General features: G+C 42.6%; 1 protein-coding gene across 1 annotated transcript in view; it reads right to left on the reverse strand.

The window, feature by feature from the left end:
* Window positions 1–7515: 7515 nt before the first annotated feature.
* The window catches only part of Itgb6 (integrin subunit beta 6), an 81107-nt gene continuing 66923 nt past the window's right edge, over window positions 7516–21699 (reverse strand). Inside the window, 2 exon segments of the mRNA XM_052725585.1 lie at window positions 7516–9710; window positions 14455–14621. Coding sequence (XP_052581545.1) covers window positions 9612–9710; window positions 14455–14621 — 266 coding nt within the window. The 3' untranslated portion in view covers window positions 7516–9611.

The following is a 21699-nucleotide window of genomic DNA, read 5'->3' on the forward strand; positions in this document are numbered from 1 at the left end:
GCTCAGTTGTTGCAAAACAGAGTGAAGTTGGGTCAAGTTTAGCCTGGCTTCTTCTCTGTCAGAGCAGTGTACGGCTGATTAAAATCTGTCTTTACCAGTTTAACTAGTGACAGACTTTTTTTTTTTAATCTTGGACACTTCATCAAACCTTTCTAGACACCTCACTTTCCTCATATATAAACTAAGAGCTAATACACTCTGTAGAGTCATTGCAAGCTCTCAGTGAGCTAGCATATAATAATTGTTGCACTTAGAAGAGTAGGAATTCTCTATTTTTATTAGCAACACAAGCTATTTAATGCTAATAAGATATGTCTATTGAATTAAAAAAGAAATACATGCTGTGGGATGATCCCTCTGTATACTGTGAGTATGTGTTACTCTCATTGGTTAATAACAAAGCTGTTTGACATATAGCAAGGCAGGATAAAGTTATGTGGAACAATCAAACTGAGGACTGGGATGAAGAAGGGTGGAGTCAGGAGAGACTTGAACTGCCCAAGAAGCAAGATGCCAGAGGACGGGTAAAGGCACGGGCCACGTGGCAATACACAGATTAATGGAAATGGGTTAATTTAAAAGTAAGAGCTAGTTAGTAATAAGCCTGAGCTATTGACTGAACATTTGGTAATTAATACAAACTTTTGTGTGTTTATTTGGGACCGGGCAGTCGGGACAGAAAAACTCTATCGTTTACAAATACATGTGTATTTCTGTATACACATTTCCTTATATTTGATAGAGTAAAACCAACCGGATGAAAGAAATGGACGTGATTTTTCAACTTGTCAGTTATTGACCAAGAGTGAGGTTTTATGGTAGTACCTGCAGCTATTGATCTGGAATACAGTCAACTGATATGCAAACCACAAACGTCAATACATTTTAGCCTTAACCCAGTAAACACTTATCTGATCAGTAGATTCCTTCACAGAACTCCTTCTTGAAAACTACAAAGGTCAGACCGCATTTCAAATGTAACAAGATCCTCTGTGGGATTGGTTAAATCTTGTAGTTATTGATGACACCAAAAGAAAGTGAAGTGTCTGAATCTGTGTCTTTGATTGCCAGGTTACCCAAGGACATAGCTATGGGAAAGCTCGTGGGATAGAAGACTTCTGAGTTACAGTGTCTTCCTTGCTGGCTGTGCAACTGAGTGGGAAAGAACAGAAGATCCAGTTCCCCATCCTTTTCTCCATGAAGAGAGATTTTGCACGGCAGATTACCAGCACAGAGGGCAGCATCCAGCCCCTGTAGTCTGAAACACAAAGGAATCAATGTGTTGGTCCAATGTATGGAACTACTCAATGACCAACACCATTCTAGTAGTGGCCTCTTACAGAGTCTCTCACTTAGTGTCAGAACTCCTCAGCCCAACTGCCTTGTTCAGGGAGCCATGGCCACAGTGAAGCCTCAAACACATTTTCTTGCTGTTGAGTTGTGTTGGTTTGAGTCTGTTGTAGAGTAATGAATTCTAACAAAATTATTTCTACTCTGTTGTAGAGTAATGAATTCTAACAAAATTATTTCTACTTACCACATTTTGTTCATTTCCCATTTCTTCTCTCCAGGTGTATTTTCCTATTGAGATTTATAAGAATGGTAGGGAATAATTATGAATCATTGACATTTTAGGGAGGAGGAGGTTTATTGGGGAGTGAACCTGGGGCTTTGCCCATGCTAGGTGAGTATTTTACAATTGAGATATAACGCCAACCTGTATCAGCATTTAAGTGAATGCTTCAAAGGTTGACCTTCTCTAGTAGTTAAACAATGTTGTTAGTGGGAATGCTTCTGTAGTACCATGAGCCTGTAAGAAGATTTAGAAGGAATAGGCAATTGAGAGATGAAGAAAAATTAGGAAATCAGGGGACTTTCAGTTAATTGGGGAGGTTATTTGGGTCAGACATGTTACTTATGAGCAGGATTTTAGAAGAGTATTTCAGGTCACACTTTTTTCTGGTGTTGAAGAGAAAGTAAAAGTCATCATGTAGACTGAAATCCCCATGGAGCTGGCCTTCCTGCTCCATAGAGCTAGACCTGCTGGCTGGGGTAATCAGGGGATAGCCGTCTCAAAAGGATGAGTATATTAAAAATAAGTAACCAACCACCTTCTGTGTTTCGTTCTCAGTATCACCCCTGCGTAGGATTTTTCTTTCCTTTCCCTAAATTTCCCACACTTCTCCAAAAAGTTGTTTCTTTCCCCTCTCTGCCTTGGCTTAGTGATTGACAGCTCATAGTGCTGGAGGATTGCATTCTTCTTTTGGAAGTTTGATTTCCTTATTGCCTTTACAACAGAAGAACATCTGAACGTTGCCTTGACCCTTACCCTCCACCAGCATTAAAACAATGACAAAACCCAAATAAACCACAATAATTTCTTCTCTAGAAGTAAAAGAGAGAAATCTGGATATGTAGCCTTTTTTGCAGCTGTAGTATAACCTTTGGCAGTTGATTACTAAGTGCAATGGTGAATAGGGATCAGGCCACCTTATGTGGTAAGTACCATGCTTAAATAAAAACAATGGGTTGTTTTGGGGAACCTGTCTGGCAACTGATTTGAACTGTGTTCCTGTGAGTGAGATCACTGAGCAACAGCACTGGGAAGAATTGCAAAGCTTAGAAACAAAGCTCCATGTCTAGTTTTTGTTTTAACAGCCCAGTCAAATAGTTTGGTTCCATTTTTAGTATATAGTTGCTCCCCTTCCTCTACCAGTTCACCTCCTTCTTTCTTAAGTGTGACAGTGTTGACTCCTGGGGTCCTTGCACTTGCTCACTGCCTTCTTACACAGGTCCCTGCTCAAATGTTTGAGCTGTGCCTCCTCACATTTCATGATATGGTTTTGTGTTCTTATGTTCTGCACAGCTCCCAGTGTTGCTAGGCTATCTTAGTTCAGACTCTCCATAAAACAAGTGCCCAAAGCAAACACAGGTCTGTGCTAATTCTCCAGTTAGAGGTGCTAACCCAGGGAAAAAGAGGAGTGTGGATGGGGGTAAGAGATGGCGAACACACCATGCTGCTGTAGGGTGCTGGTGACCTCATTCCCAGAAACTGCTGCTGGTAGCTCAGCTTTAATGTGTCTTCTGATTCCTTCCTGTGGGGGTCCACCGAGTTTCCCTAGTAAGGCCTTCCTCAAGGTCGGAAAGTCTGAGCTTGCTTTACTCAACAGGGCTGCATAATAGGATGATTTGGCCAGGGGGGTGGTTACCAGATATTTTGAAGGGTTTATACTTGGCTGTATGTTGTGCTTTGATCTTGAAAGGGGAAGGTCTTTGCCTCTCCCCTTGGCAGTGTATAAAAGGCCCATTAGAATAAAGGACAGGGCCCTCCCGAAAATGTCTTGTGTCTCTGTCTCTCTCATCTAGCTTTCTACCTAATACTTCCTCATTCCTCTGTCCTCCCCACAAGAACCCTTGGACAGGTAGGAGCTGGTCTCCCATACCTTCCCATCTCTACTTCTTGGGTATCTGCATGCTTCCTTCGGGTGCCAACTCTCCTGCGTTGTCCTGTTGTGTGATGTGATCCATTAGTACAGCAACTGGCAAAGCCACCCTGAACATGCTATAGGAACTACTGCAGCTGGGTTTTACTACCAAAAGGACTGTGGCAGTTAGTGCTCAGATTACTCCAGCATAGACCTGGGAGGCAGGTAGGGCCACATAGATGTGAGATAAGCAGAAATTTGTCTACTCTCCCAACACTGCATACTTATTTGTATATTACCATCTCCCACACTGAGATTGTTTTGTCCAGTGCTCACAATATATCCATAGCCACAGGGAGAATATTGGACATATACTATACATAAAATAAATATTTATTGAATTAATTTACTGTGTGCCAGGGGTAGTTAAAGGTACTATAAAACACAAAGATTGTCACCATCTTACAGATGAAAAATTAAGAAGATAAATGACTTTCTAAATGCTATCTAAAATAACAGCAGGCATTGGATTTCTGGAATTTGGGGATTTAGTATTTTTGTATTCAAGAAACAGCCCCTCAGAGGTAGAAGATACACTCATATTGATGAAGACACCATGTACTTCAGACACAGGTCCCAGAGGCTTTTGAGTTAGAACTGACCTAAAAGCGTGCTCCTTGAAGACTAGCATTCATGGTACCAGAAAAGCACCAAGCCAGTTTCAAAAAGAGGGAAGAAGCTATCAGTTCTACCCAGAGATGACACCTACGAACTAGGGTGCAGCAGAGGCACACACACACATTGGTGGTAGCCAACGACTCTCTACTTGGACTTAAAACCCTCTCAACAAGAAGGACGTCATGCCTGCTAATGGAAACCTAACCAAGTACCCAGAGCTGGTGAAGTCATGGATCTTGGAGGAGTCTCTACTAATTACTAAATCAGTACAATCCCTAACTATGTTCTAAAATTTTATCATTATATGCAAAGATGAGCATAATCTTCACCCCTCATCAAGGAAACTTCTCTTTTCAACAGATGGAGACCATTATAGAAAACCACAACCAATCAAAATGCAGAGTTGTGGAACCCAGTCCTAACTGATGCATCTACTACTGCACCTGAGGCTCAGGGATCATTGCAGAAGAGGAGACAGAAAGATTGTAAAATCCAGAGGACCAGAGAGTTTGCTGTGAGAATTGTCTCCTAGAAATGTTAGAAGCTACACCTATAAAGTCTCAACATGACTTCCTGACAATTCCTGAACAAGGATGACACGAATAGACATGTTAACATAGATGGGGGAAAGTTCATGAGACCTCAAACCTATAGTTCCAGACAAAGAACAACGGGCAGCTAGGGAATTCTGGAGTGGGAAAAATAGTTTTCCTCAGGGAAGAGCATATCAATTTAGTATCCCATTCCAAATGGTCAGCCCTGGAAACATATGCATGCAAGTAACCTTATATAGACTGAGCAGGTTGTATTTAGGTATATATATTAAAGAAAAGTGAGGCCATGAATTTGAAAGAGAACAAAGTGGGACACATGGGGGACTTTGGAAGGAGAAAAGGGAAAGAAGAAATGATGTGATTATATTATAATCTCGCAAAGAAAAAATGGTGTGATTATATTATAATCTCAAAAAATCTTTAAAAAGACACAGCATGTCTCAGAAATGACTACTCCTGACTTGACTTTTGTATATACTTTTGTAAGGAATGAGAGAGAGAGAGATTGAGCTGACCCATTTTGTGTGTGAGAGAGATTGAACTGACCCATTTTATGAGCATTTTGTCTTCTGCTTAATTCTCTATGCTCATGTTGTCATAAATTTGGTATGTCTATTTACCAATAATGAATATTCTGAGAGGGAAATCAGGAAAACAATTTCATTTATAATGGCTTCAAAAACCTAGTGATAAACGTAAGCAAGAAACTGAAAGACTTCTAACCATGAAAATATTAACATGGAAGAAGGAAATTGAAGAAAACCTAGAACACGGACTTTCCACACTTACGAACCGGCAGAGTAAATGTAGGGAAAAGGGGATCTTACTAAGTGTAAGCCCATCCCACTTCTATTGATAGTCCTCAAAACAGTAAAAACAGTCTCGGAATCCCTGCGGAAGCTCAGGAGCCCCGGACAGCCAAAGCAATCCTGAGTGAAAAGAACCCTTTTGGAGTGTAAGTTACACTACAGAGTCACAGTCACCAAGCAACAGGGAGCTGGCATAAAGCAGACAGAAGCTCTCTGAAGTCGAATAGAGGGCACGGAATTAACCCCTTAGAGGTACAACCACCTGACTTTTGATCAAGATGCCAAAAAACCACATGTTGGAGGAAAGACAGCCTCTTCCACAAACGGCCATGGGAAAACGTGATATCCACGTGTACAAGAAAGCAGCTGCAATCTTACCTCTCTTTCTGCCCCAAAATCAACCCAAAATGTATCCAAGATGTCAATCTGGGCAGAAAGTCTGACAGCGTTAGCAGAAAGCACAGCCAAACACGTGAAGATCTAGTCACGGCGTGGAATTTCTGAAGGGGATTCCAATAACTCAAGAAATAGCACCAAGAATTGACAAATGTGGCCGCAAGAAATTTAAAAAAGACTTCTTCACAGAAAAGGAAATAATTTGTCAAGTAATGAGACATCCTACAGAATGGGAGAAAATCTTGGTGAGCTGTACATCTGACACAAAATTAATATTCAGAGTATATAAGAACCCAAAAATAAAATTAAAAGTCCCCGAACAAGGGGCTGGGAAGATGGCTCAGTTGTACAGTGTGCAAGTGTCAGGATCCGAGTTCAGATCCCCAGCACCTATATAAAAGTCAGACATGATGGTGCGTCTGTAACCTCAGTGCTGGGTGGGGAGTCAGAACAGCCCGTGGCGGAAGGATCTCAGGAGCTGGCTGGCCAGTCCATCCAGCCAAACTGGCAGGCTCCAGGTTCAGTGAGAGGTTCTGTCTCAAAAACTCAGATGAAGACTGACCGAAGAGGATACCGAATGCAGACTTCTGGCCTTCACATGCACAAACATATACACATACATCACACACACACACACACATACACACACACACACACACACACACACACACACACACACACACACACACACACCACCACCACCCTAGTCAACTAAACCAATAAATGGGCTAATGAGGTGAACAGATAGTTCTAAAAAAATCTATAAATGATCAAAAAATATATAAAAAATGTTCAATATCTTTAGCTACCAGAGAAATGCAAATTAAGACTACACCAAGATTTTTTCTTACCATAGTCATCAATGGCTATCATAAAGAAAAAATAACAGAAAATTCTAGCATGAATTTGGGAGAAAGGGAAGAAATGTTGGTGGGAATGTAAGTTTGTCGAGCAAAATAGAAATCAATACGGGTATTCCTCAGAAACATGAAGGTGGAACTGCTATTTGACCCACACATATAATTTCTACGTATATATACAAAGGACCCTAAGAAAACACCAAGGCTCTTGTCCTTGGTTTATGGATGACAGTCTTCTCCATGTGTCATAGTCTGCCTTTTGTGCTCATCTTTGTCCTGTCCCCTCTTCTAAAGGATATCAATCATGTTGGATTAGGGCTCCACACTCCACCCCCACTTAAACTTAGTTGCCTCTTTAAAGATCCTATCTACAATTGTGTAGCCACACTAAGATTCCAGGGGTTAAGATTGATTCTTTTGGGATAGTATTCAGGGGAAATATTTGAGCCCATAACACCAATCCTTAAGAACTTGATTTTGCCGGGCGGTGGTGGCGCACGCCTTTAATCCCAGCACTCAGGAGGCAGAGCCAGGCGGATCTCTGTGAATTCAAGGCCAGCCTGGGCTACCAAGTGAGTCCCAGGAAAGGCGCAAAGCTACACAGAGAAACCCTGTCTCGAAAAACCAAAAAAAAAAAAAAACAAACAAACTTGATTTTACCAAATGTGGGGTAATGTTCTGTTCTTCTGCTTGGCCCTTGACTGAAATCACCAAAGTATGTCAGAGTAAGTCACAGAAAGATCCAGAAATATAAGAAGAGGGTTTTGTATCAAGTAAATAAAAGGCATTATCATCCAACCAAGGTTCATCCTTTAAATTATGTTTATTTATGCCAATGCAAAATACAATACAACCACTTAAAAAAACAACCATTTCATCTTCATGTAACATAACTCTTCAGTGAACAGAAGCACTACTGTTAATGTTTTGGCCTTTTCAAGGTCCTGCCTTGGGTCAAAACAGTATTTAGAGAAAGAACAAATTCTTCCTAATACACATATGAAAGAAACTTCTATTTTCTAAAATCTCGTTTCAGCAATAACACAAAAATAGCACAGACAGCCCTGTGTAGTGGTGGCAGTATTGCCAGGCTATTGGGAGAGCATCTGCAGGGTGCTCCAGACTCCGTTGTCTTGGACCATTCAGGGATCCAAGGAGATATTAGGATTTTTCTTTTAAGTTTAGCTGTGTCCTCCCTGATTCACCTGAGTTATTTAGAAAACAGAAAGGACAGACTCTAGACAATCAAAGCGTTCACAGACGTATCTGGGAGGAGTGAAGGAACCCTGAGACTAAGATGACGATTCAGTGGACAACCGTGACACCCCCACTAATACGAAGGCGTTCACCCAGTGAATGGTGACTACCCAGTCAAGGCAATACACACTGCATGAAAATTCAGCCACATCCCAGGGACCCCTGTGCTATTTGTTCCCCGTCAGTACACTTTCAAACTGAGATAGTTATGCCATAACTAACACAATCCTTCTATCATTTTACTGACAAAAGTCTCATGCAAGAGAGAGAGAGAGCCAAGGCTTGGAGTTAGAAGATGGAGAGTCCATCCATGCCCAGCTCTTCTGCCTAGCCTCTCAGCTTCTCTGTGGGGATCCGGTGAGAGCAAAGTGCTGTGTAATGCAGCAGTAACCATGAGAAATTCTCCAGAGACTTTCTCTCCAATCCGCTGCTAGATCACTGATTGCCAGTGTAGATTTTGTACGTGGTTTTACCTTTCAGAGCAAGTGGGTGACATATCCACTCCATGAAGCTGGGTTGTGAATGCTGGGTGGTACAGATGGGGTAGCAACATCCTGTGGGAAGCCCAGACTCCATGAGGGACACCCTGAATGTAAAGCCATGTGACCTTTTATTCTATTACCCTAGATTCCTTTTTCTATTCCTGAAACTCTTTTTGACAAGCTAACAACTTAAAGTTATTTTTAAATGGACACTTTCATATGACAAGTGTGGAGTTTTGAAGACCGTGGAAACAGTGAAATAATGAAGAAATATGGGAGAACAGGAGGGCAACTTGGGGACAACAGGGAAATTCAGTCTACAAGACCCATATCTTCAGTTTTACTAGCGACATAATTTATAAAATATTTCTTCCTCATCTGTGAAACCAAACACTTGTTTGTGTACACGCCTTGAAGTGTGTTCAAATCTAAGGCAATTACTAACATTTAATTTTCAATCTTTCACTTGGGATATTACTGGAAGAACTGTATTCTTTCTGGTGATGGGAAACCAGAATATCATTTCTCATATTAAAAACAAAAATCGCCAACATGATATGGCACGCCTTTAATCCCAGCACTCAGGAGGCAGAGGCAGGCAGATCTCTGTGAGTTCAAGGCCAGTCCGGTAAGTTCCAAGACAGCCAGAGAGACCCTGTCCCAAAACACCAAAAACCAAACCAACCAACCAAACAAACAAATCCTTCAGGAAATGGGAAATTTTCTGCAAGTTTAGAAAAAGCGGCCAGGGCGGGTGTACAATAGAAGTGTAAGAATTCCGTGACTTCGTGGAGGCAAAGACTTCAGGTAGCTGGATTCAGGGAGCCAATGAGATTCTAATTCTGAGCATTTTTCATTGCAAATCAAGTCCCACGAATCATTTTGATAATTTTTTTTGAGGCAACAATGCAACAGGGTTCCTATTCTTCGAGCAATCCTGGATTCAGCTCTTTACTTAGGATACTCTTTTCTTGAGGATTTTGAACCTGCCAACAGGGTCTCACCTTCATGCTGAGAATGACTGGTCTCCAAAGGACTCATTATTATCTTCAGTCCACCTGCTTTGGGAGCAACAGAGAAAGACGGAGCAAACAGTGCATGAACCTTTGGTGCCAGGGAGGTTGACTTTCTCTGGCCGAAGCAGGTCTGTCTAGCCGTCTGCAGAAAGGCCTGCCTTGTGCTTTTCCCTGTGTTTGTAGGTCACGTTCTTAAAAGTGCTGGTGGAGCCTCTGTACAGCGGATTGGTTCCCTAAAGGACAGGGGAAGAAAGGTTCAAAGAAAAGGGGATGCATTTTGTTATTATACCACTTTAATATCTTCAAATATTTGCATTCTAGTTCAAATCAGAGAGTCAAGCACAATTTTGGAAGCTACTTGAATAATTTTGATGAATTTTAAATTTTATTCATCTTTGTTTCATTTTTTGTATGGTGCATGTATATGTACACTTCTAAAATTATTATTACTTTTAATTTTATTGTACTTAATTACTTAGCAGAGGGGCATTCATGTGCCAGTGTGCCGGTGGAAGCCAGAGGGTACCTTGGAAGCCAGTTCTCACCTTTCACCATGTTGGTCCTGAGAATCAAACTGAGTTTAGCAAGCTTGGTCACAAGCTCCCTTATCCTCAGAACCATTTCCCCTGGCCCCCACCCCCCACCCCACCCCCGCCTTATGTTGTAAACAGAGGCTCTTGCACTTCACCTGGAGCTCACCAATTCAGCTAGACTGGCTGGCTAGTAATCTCCAGGGCTATTTGTGGAAGGAACATCTACACACTTCTAGTCACCCCCCTCCTATCCACTGTGAGGAAACCCAGTAAACTCAGTCGTCCTCCAGAACGAACAATGATGGAATTGTGCCTAGTTTGTCATGGGACTTTAGGAGGAAGGGTAGACATAGTTTACAACTCCCCAGGGGAAAGAATTTTATCTTCAGCTTGACAAAACAAAACTGGACTTGCTATCTGGAGAACAGAGGGAAACAGAAACATCTCCTGACCTCACCTACCTTGCCCTGGGATTCACAGGAGTTTGCCTCATCCGAGTGAGAACCACCCATGTACCTGCTTCTGTACTGCTTTGAGCCAGTGGCCTAACCTTTGACCAAGTGCTGTGTTGCCTTTGGTCATATGACTTCAGAGAGACAGATGCCATCTCTGCACTGAGGCTAAGTAGAGGGAGTTCCTTGGCTAGAGTCCAGGGTGGGTGAAAGCCAGGCTGCTCTATTGTCTCTACTCCTAAAATCAGCCTGGACAGTTAATCCAGCTGCCATAAGCACTAAGAGCTTTTAAAGACCAGACAAACTTATGTGGTCTCAGGTAGGTGTAGTGTCTCATTTGCGATAAAATTCAGAAGAAGTTGTAGGAAGTTTAATGGCTAGCAATTACTTGATAAAGTAGTCAACTGAAGAGACAAGACTGGAAAACATGAGCAGCAGGTGGGGATGATGGCTGAAGCCTGGGCTGAGGAGAGGGGAGGCAGATAGGGAATAGGAAAAATGAACTGGTTGTGATCTGGGCCAGCTTAGGTCTTTGTAGGACTGGGTACTTGTTTGTAGGCCCTACCCCATATCTGTCAATCATATCAAAATGCACTTCCTTCCCACATGAAATAGACTTGTGAATGTGTGTGTATGAGTGGTGTGTGTGTGCGCTATACGTGTGTGCAGGTATGCTTGCCTGTGTGTGGCATGTGTATAGGAGGCAAGAGGTCAATGCTGGGTGTCTACTTCAATTGCTCCCCCCCCCCCCCAAAGCGCTCGCTTTGGAGACAATCTCTCAGTTCTGTGGAACTCATCATTTTGGCCAGACTAGCTGGCCCGTGAGCCCCAGGATCTGCCTGTCTCAAACCCTCCAGCACTAGGGTTGCAGATTTCAGTTGCTGGGTCTGCCTTTCGTCTGGGGATAAGAATTCGGGTCTTCTTGCTCGCAGACTTTACCCACGGAGCCATCTCCATAACCCCACAAAATAGATTTTCTAGTACTCTAGAGGGGATGACTCAAGTTTCAAGAGACGGGGCAACACACTGTTAATTTGTAGATAGTTAATCATTCACTTTTGTTCAGTTTTCCTTTATTTTGAAACTACTTCATTCACTCAAGTCTGGAATAGTTCAGGGGCCCCTTGTGTAGGGCCAATGGACTAAGAGTCTACCCTGGTAGGAAGGTCAGGAAGATATGGAAACTGGACAAAGAAAAGTTCACACTACTGCTGAGGTGTGGAAGGAGGTGTGTCCAGACCTCCGACGGTGATCAGAGTTCAGGAGAACATGCTAGGGTTGGGTCTCGTGAGCAGGTATGGGAATGGCTCGTGCCATAGTCATTACTGACCTCCTTGTTGTTCAGTTGAGACTCAGGCTTAAGGTCTGATCTATAGTGGGTGAGTGTCCACGTTTAGACAAGGCCAGTTCTCGCTGAGTGTGTGAGGTGACCAGGCAGATTTTCTCCAGAATATCGAGGCCCCGACCTAAGCCTGGGTTCTGCAAAGCCAGTGGCACAGTTTTCAGGTTTGAACAAAGGTGATAACTGGAAAGCTCCATCACGAGCCACAGCTTCCTTAATGACCGCCTGACTGCCGACTGCAGACCCGGTTTGCTTAGCACAGAACAAAATCAATCCATGGCTCCAAGAAATGTCAGGCTAAACCATTTTTTCCCACCAGTTAATGACTTGTCATCCAAGGGAAAAAACTGTCTAATCAAAGATGAATTTAAATATCTTCCATTTGTATTTTCAGAAGAAAAAATGCTGAGTTTTTTTTTAAATGTAATAAAAGGTAACCTTTCTTTATAGTCCTGACAAAATATTTCAGGAGGCAAGAGTGGAGATTTGTCTTCAACTCTCTCCCCTCAAGAGTCTGAGGGGCCTGATGGGTCAGGTGATCTCACTGTTTCCTCTGTCTCTGGGTTTTAAAAATCAGTTAAGTTCACCCCTTGAGCAGAAATAGGTTTTAGATTAAAAATGGAATTAAATTGAAGATTTTTAAATGTATGCGCCAAGCCTACATTTGCCCCAGGAGGAGGATATGTTAGTGAAATTTGGACTGAATATTGAACTGAACCTCTTTTGCATGCAAATGAATAATTAGTACCTGGTCAGCACCTAGTCAGGACACATCAAACATTTGTTATTCAAAGAAACTCAATTTAACAGGGGAATAATATTTTCCATTTATGCCTTCATCTGTTTAGTGTGTGCTTTTGTCCCATTTTAGACGAAGAAACAGCTAAATTTTGGCATTTGAATTTCAGTCATGTTTAGCTTCCTGAGGGAGAACAATTCATGTTTTGGGGGAAATTAACTGTTAATTAAAACGTTATTCTAAAGATATTAATCATTTGTCAGCACTCATGCCTGCGTCTGAGAACATTAAAATATGCTGGCTAGGAGACGTGCATCACAAAATAGTCAAGTGTTTGCTTGTAGGAGCAGAATACCGGCTCATTATTTCCAGAAGCTTCAACCAAAGGCTGTTTTTAGAACAAATTAATAATTGGGGCTCAACTCCACCTGTACCAAAACTTCGGGGAGCCCCTGAACTTTTGACTGAATTGTTTTAATCCCAACACCTGTCTCCACTTCTCTTCACACCTACATACTTCAGTTTGCCTCACTAAAAACTACAGATTATGCACTCTGTCAGTCACCAGGCCTTTGTTAAATCTAATCAAATTAAACATACATCCTTGCTGTCTTTCAAGTATCCAGAGTCTATCAACTTTTTTCCAGTTGTCTTACAGCTGGGTTCTTCCAAGTCAGGACTCAAACCAGGGTCCATAGATGGAATTTGCTTATTATATCTAAAGCATTTTTACTCAAAAGATAAGGTAGATTAAAATTTTTATTAGCCTTTTCCCTGTGATGTACATTATGATTAGTTTGAAATCATTCCCCCAAATATAAACATTCATTATCAAAAATGGAAAATTCCATTTGCTTTCAGAACAGGATATTGCTATAGGCTTAGGGAAAATAGTGTTAACATCAATTTATTTAGGCAGATGAACCCAAAGGCACGTTGTGTTTGCCTGTGTTTTCTCCAGCGAGTTGGCTGTTTTTGGAATCAGTGGTGTAAGATAATTGCTCTTAGATAGCTAGACACACCATTAGAGATTGAGAGATGAAATTAAAACCATGAAATTGTTTCCAGGGGTCTCTAGAAATGTAATTATCTCTCCTGTAGAAAAGAAACACTGAAAATTGCAGTCCTGTTTTCTGTTTGCCGACTGAGAAGACGTTTAAATTATATCATTGAATACATATATTTAGAGGTTTATTTCATGTAGCTACTTAAATTTTATGTTAGTCAGGAAACAACTGCCTGGCATTTGAAAAGGCCTGTCAACTTTGCTTTGTCGTCCACTGTATCAGCAACAGTATTTCCATGGAAATTGGCATGAACTGTCATACTCGCCATGAACATTATCCCATTAGCTAGAATACAATCAATTTACAGAAATGTTTAGATACAGAACCTATGCTTTGTTTGATGAGGTTGCCTCCACAACAGCCCTAAGTCACCATAGCAGGAGTTTCATGAGTCTCTTCAGGTGTTTCAAGTCCACCATTAAGACACCAGGTGTCATGAGAAGAACCTGGTGTTTCTAGCTGCTCTCTAAGCAAGACAGAGATGAAAGCTGTTGGGGCTCCATGGAGAGTGGTCACGGAAGTGACCTCTGAGTTCTTATTTTCTACAGGGGGTGACTGAGTCCCTGACCGTTTCCATGAAGTCATGGAAGTGACCTCTGAGTTCTTTTTTTTTTTCTTAAGATTTATTTATTCATTATGTATACAGGAGAGGGTGCCAGATCTCATTACAGATGGTTGTGAGCCACCATGTGGTTGCTGGGAATTGAACTCAGGACCTCTGGAAGAGCAGTCAGTGCTCTTAACCGCTGAGCCATCTCTACTGCCCCAACCTCTGAGTTCTTATTTTCTGCAAGGGGTGGCTGAGTCCCTGACCAGTTCCACCAGGTCTCCAGAGGTCACATACCGTTTGCCATTTGGCCTTCGAGCGTTCCGCTTCAAATTTAGCAACTTCTTTCCGATCGTGAAGTGATACCAGTAGCTTCCAAATGCACAGTAGGACGACTCCGATCAGCAGGATAGCCAGCGATACTCCCAACATGATCATGGGGATGTTTGGAGGTTTGGGACAGTCTGTGGGGGCAGATGAAATCATTTTTAGAAGCTGTGACAATCAGCGTCTCACTGTAAGAAAGCTTCCCCCACCCCTTACTTCAATGCAGAGACTGAGTCCAGAGCACTGGACATAGTACACAATTCTGCTCATTGGGTTTTCTATTCACATATTTTCTACAGGAGAGGGGAAATACTGATATCTTCTTGTCCTGTTGATTTTTTTTTCTAAACCTGTGTTACTTGTTTAGAGATAGGTCTATATTTATTCTCAGTGGAATAAAAGATTTGAAACAATTCAAAAATGAATTTATAACCAGCCTTCCATATCCTTGGTTTTGCATGTACAGATTCAACAAACCATGCATTGAAAATATGTCTTTATTGAGCATGCCCAGTTCTTCCACTAGCTGTTGCTCTCTAATGGTAAGTACAATATATATTCAGACAGCCGTCACATTGTATTGGGTTTCAATCTTCTTTCCTTCTTTCCTTCCTTCCTTCCTCCCTTCCTTTCATCTCTTTTTTTTTTTTTTTTTTTTTTTTGGTTTTTCAAGACAGGGTTTCTCTGTGTAGCTTTGCGACTTTCCTGGATCTCGCTCTGTAGACCAGGCTGGCCTCGAACTCACAAAGATCCGCCTGGCTCTGCCTCCCGAGTGCTGGGATTAAAGGCGTGCACCACCACCACCCGGCTCCTTTTATCTCTTGCATCCCACAATAGACTCAAGCTTTACAGACAAGGAAGACCTTGAACACCTGAACCTCCTGCCTTTACCGCCCCAGTCCTGGAATTAGAGGTTTTTCATACTATACCTGGTTTTATACAGTGCTGGGGGTTGAACCCAGGGCTTCATATGAGCTAGGCAAGCACTCTACCAACTGAGCTACATCTCAACCCCCACATCACATCTTCTAAGTAACCTAGAAATGATTTCAGGTATATGGGAAGATGTGTAAATTCTATCCCCAGGTTTTGGTATTTTTGGCACAGGAGGATCTGGAGCCAATCTCCTGTAGATGTGAGATATGGCTAGAACAGATGGTTAACTTTAAACTTTAATACAGCAGAGTGACAATTTTGTCAAAGATTTCCTTGAATCATGAACAGTCTCAGGATTATACGAAAAATTATTAGTCCAGCCTGGTTGCTCATACCTGCAATCCCAGAACTCAGCAGTCAGATACAGAGCATATTGAAGGCCAACTTGAGCTCCACAGTGAGACACTGTCTCACATACTGAGAGGGCTGGGAGTGTAGAACACTTGCTTAGCATGTGCAAAGGTTCAGGTCCCATCTCCAGAGCTGAAAAGATTGCCCTTACTGCAGGTTCCTTGCCCCAGTCCCTCAGAAAGACAGATGATAATCATAGCTTTCTGTTTTATGCAATGCTCTGATTTCCTGGATGTCCCCAGACTAGAAGAGGGCAGGTTCAGTTCTCATCTGATGTATAGTAGTTGTGTGGATTCAATCATTGAGTTCCCTGGCCTCATCTGTGAAATAAAGCACAGCGCTCCCTCATTTTCCCTGATGACAGCAACATGCTGAGGTGGTCTTGCTTATCAGAAACCACAGCCTCCTAGACCCCTCCCCAAGATATTGTTTCAATGGGTCTTGGGTAATACCACAGGTTATATGTTATTAAAGGTATCTAAGTCACTCTTATGATCAGGGAAGTGGAGGAAATCACATACTCAGCTTGAAGATTCTATGGAATGTTGTTTTGGCTCAATTGATGGTATTATTGTAATTTAGCAGTTACATTGCACCTTCTTCCGTTGCCAGTAAGATGACTGATCACCCTTGCAATGTGCCAGCAAGATGATAAATCTCTTAATGGAGCATTATAATTAAGCCCTTCTTTTGCTTCTCTGGGAAGAAATTCCACATCAAATGATCATTAAATATCTGCATCCCTCCACAGAAGTGAAGCAACACCCAACAGTATTTGGGGGAGAAATGAACCAGGCTTAGTCTAGCCTCCATAACGTTACTCTTAGATAGCTAATAATGGAGAGTTGAATGCCGAGGACTGATCGTGTGGCTTTTCAGACCTGAATTTGAATGACCCCCGAGCAGCCTGATGCCTGGTCTCATACACCTTTCCTGGGTGGAAACCCATGAAAGAACATTATGGAGAATCAAGCAGAATACAATGTCCTACTTACTATAGCACCAAGAGCTAAAGGCTGTGTTGGAACCAGCAAATGAAGCATGGCTGTGTCCCTGAGAAAAATATACTGATCCAGCGGTATCTTTGGCTAAAAACTGTCTGGGCGGGGACATAGTATGCTCCTGTTCACAGCAAGACTCAGCCTGCTAGGACCTGCATCTGGAAAGTGAATCAGGAGGATGCTCAAGTAGGGACTCAACGAGGCACAGGTGTGGCTTGGGAGAGAGAATCATTGTAAGAAAGCAAGGTCCTAGGATACTGTGACTTTCTCAAGAAAAGATTTTAGCCAAGTTCCAAGGCAGGTATCACAGCACAGACCTCTGCTTACCATGTTCTCCGTGATAGCTCTCTGGTGCTTAGACTGAAGAGCTACCGAGGTCGGAGCAGAGGGTAAGCTCTCCTCCTGTGTGGAATATTGCCTGTCAGATTGGCTCACTGCAGTACCTAATGCTGAGGTCTCCAATACCTAGTTCTTAGCTCTAGCTAAGCTGGTAGCTGTACCATAGGTAGTTGTTGGGCACTGGAAATGTGACATCTGAATCAGGTTGCACTATAAGTATTCAACAGTTACCTCACAGTCTAAGCATGAAAAATGTAAAAATCTTAAGGAGTTTGTTGATTTCATGTTGAAATGAGAGTATTTTGATACAGTGGTAAAGAAAAGTAACTTCACTTACTTTTTTGACCTTTTTGGACTGTTTTCTAGAAAGCATTACATTTTATACAGAGTTTGCCTAACAGTCCTACTGGACAATGCTAACTTTTTTTTTTTTTTTAAGATTCAGATATTTATTACAGTTGTGTAGCCAGTGGGAGGCAGTGTAGTACAGTGGTTAAGAGCCTGGGCTCCAAGCCAGGCTGTTGGAGTTCCTCAGGCAAGCAAAGCGGTTCTGGGATTAATTACTGCAAGACACAGCAGTGTACTTTTCTCCGGGTCTCAGTTTCCTCACCCGTAGGACAAAAGTACCACTAGTGCCCGCTTTACAGGGTTGATGGAGATACTGAGTGAATCAGCATGTAGGAAACATGAGCAATGATGTGTGTTTTAGCAAGGGCCCATACACAAAGGGATTGTGACAACAGATGCATGCCTCTGCCTTTCCTATCTCCCAGAAGGCAAGGGTCTGGGTTGTCCAAGCTCAACATGCAGATGTAACACCTGCAGTGATTGACTTCTTCCTGCAAAGAAGGGTCCTTTTTTACATCTGACATGACTTGTAGGCTCTGACATTCTGTCCCAGTGGTTCTCAACCCATGGGTCGCAAACCCTTTGGGGGTGTCGAACCCCTTCACAGGGGTCGCCTAAGACCATCAGAAAGCACAGATATTTATTGTATGATTCATAACAGTAGCAAAGTTACAGTTATGGGTAGCAACAAAGTAATTGTATGGTTGGGGGTCACCACAGCATGAGGCACTGTATGAAAGGATTGCAGCACTAGGAAGGTTGAGGACCACTGGTCTATTCAGATGGAGAAGGAAGATGAGTGATGCAATGCTGTGCCTGTATCCTCAGCAACAGCCAGCGTGCTGGATCAGCTCCCTTTTCCGTTTGCTTAGAGGACACTGGGAAACATTAACTTCTCCTTGCTTTTCCCTTCACCTTCTTTCTTATCCCAGCTTCTAGCTTCAGAGCCACAGGTCTCAGCTTGAGGAGGAGGAACTCCTGATGCCTGAGAGAAAGCTACAGCCTTGGGGCTTCTGGACGCACCAGGCCTGCCCAGGAACGGGGCATTCGAGGTATCCTTGGGCCTGTCAGAAGAGCTTGAGAAATCTCGGGTGGACTATTTTTTCTTCCCTTTCCCTTACTACAAAAGACTAGAGAGAAATAAGACACGACACTAGAAAGGCACCAGACGTCGGCGGGTGCCGTGAAGGATGGCAGGTTGGTGCGTTTCTCACACTGTGTACAAGCACAAAAGACCAGACAACAGTTCAGTACAAGACAGTGTTTACCGGCTGAAGGCATGCTCCATGGGCGGGGGGTGGGGGGGAAGAAGAAGGAGGGGGGAGGGAGGGAGGGGAAAGAAAGGGAAAAAAAAGCAAAACTCAAGCCGGTCAAGCCCAGAAGCCTGCACACTGAAAGCAAGGCCTCCCGTGGAAAGTCGCTTGGTTGTCTGGGATGTGTTTTTCCAATAGAATCAATATTTTGAGGGGTGGTTTTGATTTCAGAATAACCTGCTAAGGTCACTACCACAGTGACAAACATGGAAATGGGGTGCAGCTGGAGAACCCGACTTTGTAAAGCTGAGGAGGAGGAGACATGGGTTATTTTTTTGTATTGTGAAATAGTTTGGTTTAGCACAGTATGACTCACCCTGTTTTCTTAACTGACGACTGCAAGATGCATTTTTTGTTCACATTTCTCAGAAATGTGTACACAGAGTTTCTAAATGCCTGTCACCAGGAGCGCCCTGCCCTCACAAACATCAAAACCGTGTTCACGGTCATCGCCACGTTTCACGGGCTGTGCCTGACCTCCAGCTCTGTCTTGCCCTTGGCATGGAAATGTGAGGTTTCTCTGACCATTTCCTTAATTGTAACATGAGGTTTAACCCCACTTTGAAGGTATTTGGGATTACCTTTTCAGCCTCTGGGGTGATACCAGTTTGATCGCTTTGCTTTTCAATTCAGGACTTAATGTTCTCTCAGCAGAATGAAAAGCAAGCGCGCGCACACACACACACACACACACACACACACACACACACACACACACACACAAAACCCATCTCCTTTACACCCTGTGTGTGCTGCTGCTGTCTGGGCCGGACCTTAGGCTGATGGAGTCAGATTTAACACAGATGTCATTTCTCTGGGACATTTTAGGGAGGGGTAGTCGTTGCTGAAGACAGAAAATATGAGTCACCTGTGAGTGTCTAAGAATGCAGCTGAGCTTTGTTAGCACAGTGGCTCCCAAAGAGGGCCTGGACCATCTGGGCTAAGTTGTCGGGGTGTAGACCCTGTGCACGCAGGCCTGCTGACTCAGGATACGGGCGGTTTAGATAAACGACAGAGGAGGCTGATAGTCACGCAATTTGAAAGTGTCTTAAAGATATGTTCTCTACTGCTTCCTTTCCTATGTAGTGTGAACTTGTCTTTTCCCTTGGCTGGACATGGAATTTCTATTGGAGCATTCCTGTGTTAGAAACTGATTTCAAGTGTGGACACGGTCGAAAATCTACAGAAGCCCAGAAACAGTGGGCTCTTGGCTGCCCTGGTCTGGTATCAGTCTGGGCTGCCTCAAACTCAAAGCAATCCCCTGCCTCATTCTCCTGAATACTGGGATATAGGTGTATGCTGGCTGTCCTGACACTTGGACGTCTTCTATAGCCACCCCCCTCTGTGTTCCCTGGGTCTTTCCTGACCCAGCATTATCATTTAATAACCGTTGCTGTGAGGCCTCTTTTGGCACACATATTCATTGGTCCATCTACTCCTTCAGTTATCTCTTAAAAGATTGTGCCATTATTTTTTCCCATTTTACAGATGAGGAAATAGAGGCTTGGAGAGGCAAGTAGATCCCACAATCTCAGGCAGTGATTGCCCAACAAAATAGTTTTTGAACCACCACTTAAACTTGGCTTTAAAAGCTGCTGTACTCCTTCCTGTTGGGTTTTTGGAAAGACACACCTGTTGCTTCTGTTTTGTTTGCTCAGCTCACCTTTCTACAGCACCAGCAGCAAGCAGCAAGGAGGTGATGGAAGTCATCAGGTTACTTCATCTTAATAAAAGACATGGGAGCACCAAGCTGTTTTTATTACTATAGCTCTGTACTAGAGCTTGAAGTCAGGGATGGTGATGCCTCCAGAAGTTGCTTTATTGTACAGGATTCTTTTAACTATCCTGGGTCTTTTGTTTTTCCATATGAAGTTGAATATTGTTCTTTCCAAGTCTGTGAAGAATTGTGTTGGGATTTTGATGGGGATTGCATTGAATCTGTAGATTGCTTTTGGTAAGATGGCCATTTTTACTATGTTAATCCTACCTATCCATGAGCATGGGAGATCCTTCCATTTTCTGATCTCTTCTTCAATTTCTTTCTTTAGAGACTTAAAGTTCTTATCAAACAGGTCCAGTACTGGCATAAAAACCAACATACAGACCAATGGAATAGAATTGAAGACCCTGACATTAATCCACGAGCATATGAACACCTAATTTTTGACAAAGAGGCCAAAACTATACAATGGAAAAAAGAAAGTATCTTCAACAAATGATGCTGGAATAATTGGATGTCAATATGTAAAAGATTACAAACAGATCCATATCTGTCACCATGCACAAAACTCAAGTCCAAGTGGATCAAACACCTCAACATAAATCCAGTTAGACTAAACTTAATAGAAGAAAAAGTAGGAAGTACTCTTGAACGCATTGGCACAGGAGATCACTTCCTAAATATAACGCCAGCAGCACAGACACTGAGCACAACAATTAATAAATGGGACCTCTTGAAACTGAGAAGCTTTTGTAGGGCAAAAGACACGGTCAATAAGACAAAAAGACAGCCTACAGAATGGGAAAAGACCTTCACCAACCCCACATCTGACAGAGGACTGATCTCCAAAGTATATGAAGAACTCAAGAAACTAGACATCAAAATACTGAACAATCCAATTAAAAAATGGGCTAAGGAGCTAAACAGAGGATTCTCAAAATAATCTCAAATGGCTGAAAGACATTTAAAGAAATGCTCAACATCCTTAGTCATCAGAAAAATGCAAATCAAAACGACTCTGAGATACCACCTTACACCTGTCAGAATGGCTATGATCAAAAACACTAATGACAGTCTATGTTGGAGAGGATGCAGAGCAAAGGGAACACTCCTCCACTGCTGGTGGGAGTGCAAACTTGTGCAACCACTGTGGAAATCGGTATGGCAGTTTCTCAGAAAATTGGGAATCGATCTACCTCAAGACCCA

The sequence above is a fragment of the Peromyscus californicus genome, unplaced genomic scaffold (assembly GCF_007827085.1).
Source record: "Peromyscus californicus insignis strain IS unplaced genomic scaffold, ASM782708v3 Scaffold_7__1_contigs__length_154581171, whole genome shotgun sequence".
NCBI classification, from domain to species: domain Eukaryota; kingdom Metazoa; phylum Chordata; class Mammalia; order Rodentia; family Cricetidae; genus Peromyscus; species Peromyscus californicus.